The sequence below is a fragment of the Suncus etruscus genome, chromosome 3, assembly GCF_024139225.1.
Source record: "Suncus etruscus isolate mSunEtr1 chromosome 3, mSunEtr1.pri.cur, whole genome shotgun sequence".
Classification (NCBI taxonomy): domain Eukaryota; kingdom Metazoa; phylum Chordata; class Mammalia; order Eulipotyphla; family Soricidae; genus Suncus; species Suncus etruscus.
In genome coordinates this window covers 85,710,818-85,722,945 of record NC_064850.1, presented here as the reverse complement: position 1 = coordinate 85,722,945, position 12,128 = coordinate 85,710,818, and the positions used below count along the sequence as shown (strand labels likewise).

The following is a 12,128-nucleotide window of genomic DNA, read 5'->3' as shown; positions in this document are numbered from 1 at the left end:
TTTTTTTTGGGCCACACCCGGCGGTGCTCAGGGGTTACTCCTGGCTATCTGCTCAGAAATAGGTCCTGGCAGGCACGGGGGACCATATGGGACACCGGGATTCGAACCAACCACCTTTGGTCCTTTATCGGCTGCTTGCAAGGCAAACACCGCTGTACTATCTCTCATTGAAAAAGTTTAATTCCATTTATTAAAACTCTGTTTAACAAGCAGCCTTAAATTTATCCTTTCTGGTATTTAATTGATGCTAGAAAGAGGACTTCTTTCACTGTAGAAAGGTATTTCACCTAATAATGTGACATTATAATTGACAAAAGTAGGGCAAGGGAAGCCAGAGAGATAGCATAGTGGTATGGCGTTTGCCTTGCATGCAGCTGATCCAGGATAGATGGTGGTTCGAACCCCAGCATTCCATATGGTCTCCCGTGCCTGCCAGGAGTCATTTCTGAGTGCAGAGTCAGGAGTAACCTCTGAGCACCACTGGATATGACCCAAACACCAAAAAATAAATAAATAAATAAATAAATAAATAAATAAATAAATAGGGCTATGGATAGGTCAAAGTACTATATCGCATTTCTTGCATTTTTGAGTTCCTGAATTCCCTAGCACCACACTCTCTTACTGCAGAATTGCCATGAGGGTCCATCTGGTCCACAGCACTGCTGGACCAAAGCATTGAATTCTCAGCCATTAGCTGAATATTGTCAAGAGAGTCTTCTAAGCCCCCTGAGCATTGATTAGAAGTCTCCTCAAAAAAGGATGATAGGGGAAAATAGGGAAATTTAAATTCTTTCATTTCACTTACTTATGATTAAAATGTCACATATGTATGTACATGGTGTATATTATATATGTAGTTTATCAATACATGTGTGGCATGTGACATGTAGGTGATCCAATATATGTGGGTAGATATGCATCACATATACATGTATGATCTGATCACCTTTACTCTGTGATCTTATTTGAGAAGCAACATGAAACCCACAAAGCTGTAGATCCTTAACAGTACTTATCCCCAAGACACGATTACTATGAAAAACAGAATCTAAACAAATTTATATTCTCTAAAATTTTTAATTCATGTGTTATGATTGACTGTTTCTTCAGATTGGTTTTGAGTACCTACTGGTTCTCAGGGCTCTGTGCTCAAGGATTATTCCTGGCATTCACAGAGGAATTCCAAGGCTAGAACCCCAATTGTCCACATGCAGGGCAAGTGCTCACTCAACCCACTATACTATTTCTCTAGCCCCCAAATTTGCTACCAAAACTTGAGTGTTAGGACAGGACAGAGAGAAGTTTTTTGGTTTTTGTTTTTATATTTGTTTGGAGTTTGGGGTTTTGTCAGGGGTGGGGGTTCTTGTTTGGTTGGTTTTTGTTTTTGTTTTGGGTCACACCCAACAGCACTCAGGAGTTACTCTTTTTTTTTTTTTTTTTTTTTTGGTTTTTGGGCCACACCCGGTGATGCTCAGGGGTTACTCCTGGCAATGCGCTCAGAAATCGCTCCTGGCTTGGGGGACCATATGGGACACCGGGGGATCGAACCACAGTCCGTCCTAGGCTAGCGCAGGCAAGGCAGGCACCTTACCTCTAGCGCCACCGCCCGGCCCCAGGAGTTACTCTTGACTCTGCATTCAGAAATCATTCCTGGCAGGCTTGGGGGACCATATAGGATGCTGGGGATTGAACCCAGGTCAGTCACATACCAGGCAAACATCCTACCCACTGTGCTATTGCTCTGGACCCCAGGGAGAAGTTTTAATTTTAGAACTACATTTACTTGCTGAGAGGTGAAAACTGTCATCTTCATTTCATGACAGTATACGAGATGCCACAGAGCTCATTGTGCATTAAAATAATAATTCTAGGGGCTGGAGCGATAGCGTAGTAGTAGGGTGTTTGTCTTGCATGTGACCAATCTAGGACCGACCTCGATTTGATCCCTAGCATCCCATATGGCCCTCCGATCCAGGAGCAATTTCTGAGTGCATAGCCAGGAGTTATCCCTGAGCATCACAGGGTATGGCCCAAAAAGCAAAATAATAATAATTATTATTATTATCTCAAAATATACTCAATACATTAAAAGGTATTAGTGAATGCTGTATGTCACATAATAACTAGAAATCTAAATTAAAATCTAGTGGGCAATATGCACAAGTTTTTAAAAAATTGCCTCCTGAATAAGTAGAATTGCTTTAGAGCAATTTTTCTATTTTATATTAGAGAAAATAGAAAATGTTAAGATCATTCCTTTCTCAGATAAGTATGTTATTTATATTTGGCATATGTCATTTCAGATGATGCCTTTCTTTATATACACTGTAAAACAATCTAAAATTGAGGTAAGATTTATATCATGGAATTAGATAGGAAAGGCCAAGGTGGCTAAAGAGAAAGACTTCTCTAAATGCCTCTGTGATATCCACACAAAAAACACATCAAAACTAAGCTAAACACAACCCCTACATGAGAAAGTCCACCAGAGAATACATACAAATTCACTGTGGAACAAAGATTTATGGACAATTTCAGACCAGCAGAGCACTCTTCCTTAAAGTGGGAAGGGAGAAAAGCAGACTGGAAGAGAAAGGGGATCGCTCACCTGATACTAGACTCAAAAGCCAACGTAAGGCAAGAGGGTAATAACCACAACTTTTACAGAATTTCAGCTTTCTGCTAACACATTTGAAGATTCTTAGGACTTGTTAAATTCAACAAGGGGTGTGGTATATTTAGGATTGTGTACAGCCATTCCAAGAAGAGCCCTACCAACAGCCCTACCCAGCCCCTCTTAAAGAGGTTTAGCAGCCTTAGCTCTATCTAACAGGATTAAAGGCTTGACCCCACCCAGCATGTTTACAGTTGCAGTACAATTTAACAAATTTGCTGTCAGTTTAGAACTACAGAAAGATTCCTCACTTAATCCCCAGCCTGAAGCAATGACACTGAGCACAAAGGCTCAACAGAGCTTCAGCTTTGTACCTGTACCTACTGTTGCATCCAAAACAGACTGAGCAAGTCCAGAATTCAGTCATCCTTAGATTACAGTCAGTATCAGCCATTCCCTAGACTGCACTTAGGAGCTGCCATCCCAGAGACTAGACACTGCAGGAAACCACAGAAGTGAGCCCTACCCATAGTTCAAAGCAGTCATCTTCAAACTGGTACTGGCAAGTGCAAAAATAACACAGGAGCTGTGGGGACTTGTTTACTGAACCACCACTATCAGATATGCATAATTACAAACTCCAGTCAGTGCCCAAGTCAGCTGGACTGTGGCACCAAGTCATTGTGATTCTGCCACACCCCTGGAGCAGCTCTCAGACCAGATAGACCTTGATGCTATACTAACTTCAGGGCACTGATGACCACAAATTCCCCTTTGTCATCCAGGTGCACACAAAACTCAGAGCTACAGGCACAGCTCAGTCTTGCAAACATTTTTTGAAAATCCTCTCAAGACATCCACGGTTGCCAGAAATGAGTAGAGTAATAGGCACCATCCTGGAATTGTACATGGGAACACCAGATCACACTGCAGGGTCAATGGAAATTCAAAGATCAATAATTAGCTCCCATGTAGCACTTGAAATAAATTTATAAAAATTAAGTAATTCGGGGGGTGGGGCGGAGAGATAGCATAGATGCAGGCATTTGCCTTGCATGCAGGAGGACAGTGGTTCAAATCCTAGCATTCCATATGGTCCCAAAAGCCTGCCAGGAGCGATTTTTGAGCATAGAGCCAGGAGGAATCCCTGAGCGCTGCTGGGTGTGACCCAAAAACCAAAACCAAACAAAAAATTAAGTAATTCAGCTGTATCAAAAGATAGTGATAGAAGCACTCAAAAGCCTCAATTGCATCAGAACTATGTAAACAGTTCACTAATAACTTCAGAGAAACAGTCCTTTCACAGAAAACTGAGGAAATTATTCGAAAAGAAAATTGATAAGCCTGAAGGGAAAAGTTACAAAAAACAAAAATAGGAGAATTCATTCAAAGAGAAATTAAGGAGCTGAAGAATACAGTGGCAACAGACTCAGAAGCAGGATGATGAAGCAGAAACAAATCACTGACCAAGAAGACAAAGTCTGTGGCATCATCAATAAAAAAGTAATAGAAAATTGATTTTTCAAATGAAGATAATTTAAGAGAGATAAATGACAATATCAAGAGGAGCAATCTCCACATCATAGAAGATACAGGAGATAAAAAGAAAGAATGATGGGTAGAAGAAATAGTACTGATAATTTCCCCACAAAGAATAGAAAACACAAAATAGACACAGACACCAAGACACCTTGTAATTAAATAGCAAAACCAAAGGAAAATGTACTCCCTAAAGCAGCAAGAGAGAAACAAAGACTTAAGGGAAATACTATATAAATCATATTATATTTCTCACTTAAAGTTCTACAATCAAGAAAATGGAATGATTTATTCAAAGCACAGAAAGGAGAGAACCTCCAACCAAGAATCATCTGCCCTGCCAGGTTATCACTCAGATTTGAATGACTAATAAAAATATTTTCAGACAAACACCAGCTGAAGGAATCTGTAGAATTTAAAATAGCTTTTCAAAGGATACTAAATGACCTATTAAAAAGCAAATAGTAATTGGCAAAAACAACAAAAATCCTCATGAAAATGCAGCATATTCCTTTATATCAATAATTGTTTTAAGTATCAATGAGTCCATATCTCTCATGTCAGAGTAGATAGATGGATCAGGAAACAAAATCTAACATTTTGCTTCTTCCAAGAGACACACTTGAATTCTCATGATAGCTACAGGCTCGGAGTAAATGGTTAGAAAACAATCATGCAGATTAATGATAAACTAAAAATTAGTGGTGGCAATACTTAGCTGAAATTAAATAGCATCCAAGTTAAGGAAAGTATAACATAGAAACAAACATCATTACTGGTTAAAAGATCAGTAGAACAAGATGACTTAACTTTTATCAGTACATGTGCACCAAACAGAGGAGCAGTAAAGTTTGTAAAACAACACCTGATAGCCTTGAGGAGGTATATTGACAACAGCAAAATGGTAGTGAAAGAATGTAATACCCCACTCCATCAATGGACAGATCTACCAGACAGAACATCAGTAAGGAAACAAGAGCCTTAAATGAGATATTAAAAAAGTTGAAATTGGTAAAATTTAAAAGACTCCATCCTGAAAAATATTAGTAAACATTCTTACCAGAGCACCTAGAGCATCCTTTATGGAATATTCTCTAACCAAAATATACTTAAATGTTTATAAAAGTCACAAAATTAGAAATCTCAAGTATCTTTTTAGATCATGAAGGATAAAATTAACCATATAAAGAAAATCAGGGAAAGCTCCAATATTTGGAAACTGAAACATAGTATTAAAAATCATCAGTTTGAAGTGGAAATCAAAGAAATTAAAAAAAAGATTCCTCAAATGAGTCTGAAGACACAAATTATCAGAACTTATGAGAAATAACTCTAGGAGTGATCCCTGAGCACAGAACCAGAAGTTAACTCTAAACACCACAGGGTGTTCCCCCCACGAAAAAAAAAAATAGCTCAAATGTCTACAAAGCTGCACTAATATTAAAAATGTGGCTTTATAACAGTTCTAGACCAAAAGATTCAAATTAACTGTCAAATTTTATTTGAAAGTTATTGTATGATATGAGTGACCTCAATTGGGAAAGAACAGACTATTCAATAAATAAAATAATTTTCTACTTAAGATTATTCACATTCAAGAACATTATCTACATATGTAGTAAAAACTGATTGTACTATAGCCAAAACCATTTTAAAAATTAGAAGAAAATAGGGACTATGAAATAGTAAAAGTATGAAAATGATACCCTGAAAAGTGGGAGAAGTGACCTCCATAAAAGTTGGGAATTGTGGGACCAGAGAGAGCACAATGGGTATTTTGTTTGCCTTGAATATAGCCAACCTGGATTCAATCTCCAGCATCTCATATGGTTCCCCACGTCTACCAAGAGTAATTTCTAAGGACAGAATCAGAAGTAACTCCTGAGCACCACTGGGAGTAACCATACAAGCAAACAAAAAAGTTGGAAATTGGGGCTGGAGTGATAGCTCAGTGGTATGGCGTTTGCCTTGCATGCAAGACCCAGGACGGACCTCGGTTTGATCCCCATATTGTCCACCAAGCCAGGAACTATTTCTGAGCACAGAGCCAGGAGTAATCCTTGGGCATCACCAGGTGTGGCTCAAAAAACAACAACAACAACAAAAAGTTGAGAATTGAGGATAGAATTGAAGAAATTTTTATTGTGTGTGGATATATGTGTTAAATACTTTTGGTAAACTGTTTTCCACCTCTCACCTACATGTAAATTAAAAAGAATAGGCACAGTTTCCTTGTTTATATAATTAAGAAGACACATTGGAAGAAAGTGGGGCCGGAGAGATAGCATGGAGGTAAGGTGTTTGCCTTTCATGCAGAAGGTCCGTGGTTCAAATCCCGGCGTCCCATATGGTCCCCCGTGCCTGCCAGGAGCGATTTCTGAGCATAGAGCCAGGAGTAACCCCTGAGCACTGCCGGGTGTGACCCAAAAAAACCAAAAAAAAAAAAAAAAAAAAAAGAAATTATGTACACTATAGAGTAGAAAATAATAAATATTCAGAATATTTCAAGAATTCTAAAAATGACAAAAAAAAACCTATTGAAAGATAAGCAAGGGGTGGCAAAGTGATAGTATAGCAGGTAGAGCATTAAACTTGCATGTAGCCAACCCAGGTTTAATCCTCATAAACCCAGATTTAATCTCGTATAGTCCCCTAAACTTGCCAGGAATTACCCCCTGAGCACAGAGCCAGAAATAACACCTGACCACTGAAGATACGGGAGAGAAAAAAAAAAAAAACCTATGTCCTAAATTTATCTGTTAAGTAACAGTTATGTTTTTTAGAATACATTTCCATTTTCTAACCAAGTTAAAAGAGTATAAAGTGTGATAACATTCAACACTGCTAAGAACTATGTAAGAGCTATATAATCTCACAAAATGTGGTTGTAAATTGGCCTAATCATTGTGGAAGTCAGTGTTTCAGAAGCTATTAAAATTTTAAATGTTCATTTTTTATAGTCCACAATTAATTTTCTTTTTAGCTGCTATGGAAAGTAGCCACAGTTGGCACTAATCAATTTTTTTACTGTTTTTAGTTGGAGCTAATTTGGGGCCATTCTCTCCATTTCTACTTCAGCCACTTTTAATGCTCTAAGTTTAGAATGAATAAATTGTTTTATCATTGATTTACAATTTTGTTCAATTTTAGATTAGCTTCTTTATCTATAGATGTATGTGTCACCATCTACACAACAAAGAAAGAGAGGTAGAACTTTACAATATGTGAGATTAAAAAAAAGAATTGTAAAGGAAAAATAAATGGTCAAAGTTATTGGAACAGAAGATTTTGTCTATGGAACTGAGCTTTCATGAGGTAGGGGATGTGGATTGACAGGATCTTGGGACTCTGGTAGGAGGAAATAGGCTCTCTCTCTCATGATAGGTGTAGCACTGGAATGAAGTTATGCATGAAAAGAATGATTAAAAGTGTTGTAAATTAGGGGCCGGATTGGTAGCAGCTGACTCAGGATGTATTCAGGTTCCTTTTCCAGCATCTCATATGGTCCTAGAGCCAGGAGCAATTTCTGAGTACAAAGTCAGGAGTAACCACTGAGCGCCATTGGGTGTGGCCCAATCCCTCTCCCCAAAGTATTATAAATCTGAACTGAAGCAATAGTACAGCAGGTAGGGTATTTTGCCTTGCACGCTGCCCACTTGAATTCATTCCCTGGTATCCCATATGGTCCTCTGAGCCTGGAAGAAGTGATCCTTGAGCTCAGAGCCAAAGTAACCTCTGAGCACTGCCAGTCGTGTCCAAAAACAAACAACAAGTATTATAAAATTTGGTACCTCCAACTTGTGCTAGCTCTGATATGACATTCAGACAACGAGAGAACAAAACTTGATCTATGGGCAGGAATGTCCTATCACATCACCTAATGGTAAGATAAAATCAGAAGACAATTCGACCTGTGATCTGTGCAAAAACCAAGAGCGCTAACTACAGAAGACTGGCTTTGACAACCATGACTGGGCAGAACTTATCCTGGGACCAAAAAGAAAAATCCTACCCTAGGCTTTATCCTAGGACTTGTACAAAAATCAAGATCTCTAATTACAGAACTTTAGGACCCATAATGAAGACTCTATCCTAGACTTCAGCCTAGGACTTGAGCAAAAACCAAGACCATTCATTACAGAAGACTGATTACAACAACACTGATGGAACAGAACTCTAGAACCATAAAGAAAAACTCTCACCTAGCTTTCACCCTATGAGCTATGCAAATAACAAGATCTCCAGTTACAGAGACAGGATGTCATCACCCACATCTGAGCGGAAAATTTTCTGGCACCATAAAAAGACCTTGGGGTGTGTAAATAAGCAAGTATGAAGCCAATAGTTGTTCCCATGACAGTATGCTTCAAGGGTGAAGAAACTCTGAATCTCTTAAACTAACGGAATTCCCTTTCTTACTTCCCCAATACTTATCGTGCCTATGCAAAAATAAAGGGGGGGGGCACAAAACCTTGCTATACCAGCACTCCTTTTGGTTGTTTTTCTTTTAACTTTTTTCTTTTTTTTTTCTTCTTTTTTCTTTTCTTTTCTACTCTTGTGGTTATTATTTGGTGATTTTTTTTTTTTTTTTTGCTACTGGGTCCTTTTTTTTGATAGCTACTGTTTTGTTTTGTTTTGTTTTGTTTTTAAACTGTTGGGGGTTTTTTTGTTGTTGTTGTTAGGTTTTTCTTTTTTTTTTCATTTTTGTCTTCTTCCAGCAGAACCACACAACTTGAATCATCTTGTTCTGACACATGAATTGAGGGGGGGAATAAAAATGAACGGTACCAGGACCAAACAGCCATATGAACATTGAGTGGAATTAAAAAATGATCAGAACTAAACCCCAAAGTCAACAACAAAATTGATACCCTGTATACAACAAGCTATACACAGAGGGGAACAGTTACACTAGCACTCAGAGGGGAGGGGCAAAGGAGGGAGGCATGGGACACTTGCTGGGTAAAGGGTGGGGAGGAAGGACAACCCTGGTGGTGGGAATGGCCCTGATTCATTGTCACTATGTACCTTGAATATTACTATGAAATATTTGTTACTCACTTTTTGGTCACAATAAAATATTTATAAAAGTTTATAAAAAATATCTTAGTACCTCAATTAAAATGGCTAAAATAATTAAAAATAAAGAAAATATTAGGTATCTGACTTTTAGTATTCAAGTTGCTGTTTTTTAATTGCCATGAGCCAGGTATCTTATATGTACACTTGATTCATTTATTCTCATGTTTTCCTTTTAATTTCCATATTTCTTTGCTGCTACCCATCTGTATGTAGCTTCTAGAAAACAAAATCTGGCCATAATTTGGCTTCTAGGAAAATATGTTAAAGTGAAAATGTTTAAGTTTGGTAAAGCATAAGATTGGAATAATGCTATCAGCTGACTTAGTGGAAATTGTTCCTTTCATTTCACTGCCATTCTTATAAGCCAGAAGTTTGGTGTTTTAAAAAGTTCATCTTTAGGGAATAATGTAAATGTAGTTTTAAATATAAGCATAATAACCTTATGAGAAAAACATAATGGATACTATAATGAACCAGGTGAAATTGCTAAATGAATAACTTTGATAAAGTTTTTTTGTACAGGCAAAAAATGTATAAACTAGGTTTCTACATAATGATCTGCTTTTCCTTTGTAACTTATGGTCCTTAAAAGGCTAATTTTTAAAATGAAGTCCATCATTACATTTAGGGAGGGAAAAAAGAGAAAAAAAGAAAGAAAAATTTTAATAATATGAAAAATAGAATAATTAAGTTGCTGTTCAAATAACCCAACTTGAGAACTATATTGGAAACACCAGGATTTTAAGTGTCCACGAATAATGATAATCACATGCCATTCTTAATTATCATACTAAATAAAAAAGCATTTTTAATAATAGAGCTTATCTGGTATCAATATAGACTAACTTGTTTTCCTCCTTTCAGAATTTAAACCAGAATCCAAGGACTCTTTTGCCAAAATTCTATGGACTGTATTGCATGCAATCAGGGGGCATCAATATTCGGATTGTGGTGATGAACAATGTCTTACCACGCTCCATGAGAATGCACTCTACATATGATTTGAAAGGCTCTACTTATAAGCGAAGAGCATCACGAAAAGAGAGAGAGAAATCCAACCCTACATTTAAGGATTTAGATTTCCTGCAAGACATGCATGAAGGGTTGTATTTTGATACAGAAACTTACAACGCACTCATGAAAACACTTCAGCGTGATTGCCGGGTAAGAAAATGCCATTGCTATGATTTATTTTGGAAATGTCATCTGTGATCCAGTATCTTGGTAAAGAGAGTCCAAAAAGTTTATGTGGAGTCTAGAGATTCATAATGGTTGTTTGGATTCAAGTGTCCTGATTTGGATGTTGTTTTCTTTTTGTTTGCTTTGAGCCACACCTGGCAGTGCCCAGAACTTACCCCTGGTTCTGCACTCAGGGAGCCACACCTGGTGGATTCAGAGGACCATACAGGGTGCCAGGGATCAAATTAGGGTCGCCATATGCAAGACAAGCATCCTGTCCACTGTACTATCTCTCTGGCCCTATTTCCTTGATTTTTTATGGAACTGGTTACTGATAGGGGAATTTTCTGTTTAATTTCTGTTGATATTACTTAACTAGTCATTTAAGCTTTCTTTGAGAAAAAGAAAAAGGAAGAACTAGGAGACAGCACAGCATTTAGTGTGCATATCTAGTGTGTGTTCAAACTGAGTTCACCACCTGATCCCAAAGGATCCCTGAGAAGGACCATAGCAGCCTGGTGATTCCCAATAGCCATGCCACATTGCATATTTTATGCCCTTGCTTTCAACTACTGGGCCCAGTTAGTTGAGACATTCTAGTAGAGCCTCATGGTCTTTTGAACATTTCTTTTCATCCTCCTCTATAAAGATAGAAAAGAATTTTAGGTTTAATGCAATGACTAGCATAAAAACCATGTAAAAAATCTCATAGGTCTAGTCCATGTAGGGAGAGACATTTAGAGAAAATGCACTTGCTGGGATTGTGTGTTCCTGGGAAAACTGTATGGACATAAATCTCATAGACCCATGAGTAAAATTGCTTTGCATTTGATTAGATTATTTAATTTCACCTAAATAATAAGGAAGCTAAGCCATTAGAACAAATACAATTACAGGCACAAGTTTTTGTCACGTATTAAAAATGCAGATTAATGGGAGGGAGGAGGGGAGGTCAAAGCCTGAGGAAGAATTTCCTGACATTGTAAATTTGCAAAATGTAGATAAAGTGGGCTGGAATGGTAGCACAGTGGTAGGGCATTTGCCTTGCAGCCAGCTGACCCAGGACAGGCGTGAGTTCAATCCCTGGCAACCCATCTGGTCCCCCCGAGCCAGGAGTGGTTTCTGAGCGGAGAGCCAGGAGTAACCCCTGAGCACTGCAGTGTATGGTCCACAAAAACCCAAAAACAAACAAACAAAAAAGTAGATGAAAGTCCTTTCAGAGAAAAGTATGGAACTGTAAATCTCATTGTAACTCTGGCATCTCTAGAGTGATAATCAGTGCCTAATAATTTCTCAATGAGAGCATTTCCTGGCCCAGGAAGTTGGGAGAACCAGCCAGATAGGGCTAAGTTAAGGTGTAATGGAGGTATGCAGAAGCCCAAGGTACAGAATTGGCCAGGACCTGACCCAGGGTTTTTCTTGGAAGTTGAGTATGTACTTACAGGAGCTGATCATAGAATAAGAAGATGTTCATTTACAGGCTTTACTCTGGGACTGAACAAATGGCTGATAGGTTGAAGATGGGGATACCTTTACCAATGCAGAGCTCATCAATAAATAGCTTCACATATTACATAAAATAAGGAGTTCTGACAGAATCAGAGTTCTACTGTATCTGCCTTCTATATATGTTTGTCACAGTATGATAATGTTCAGAGCTGAGTCCTTGGAATTGTGTTTCATTGATAGATATGTTGCTATCTTGCTCTTG

At 38.1% G+C, this 12,128-nt stretch overlaps 1 protein-coding gene across 3 annotated transcripts in view; it reads left to right on the top strand.

Moving 5' to 3' along the window:
• The window catches only part of PIP5K1B (phosphatidylinositol-4-phosphate 5-kinase type 1 beta), a 370,177-nt gene that overhangs the window by 238,839 nt on the left and 119,210 nt on the right, over window positions 1-12,128 (top strand). For all 3 annotated transcript variants that reach the window (XM_049770950.1, XM_049770947.1, XM_049770949.1), the window contains one exon: window positions 10,103-10,402. In XM_049770950.1, the coding sequence (XP_049626907.1) occupies window positions 10,103-10,402 (300 nt within the window). The remainder of the gene's footprint in view (window positions 1-10,102; window positions 10,403-12,128) is intronic.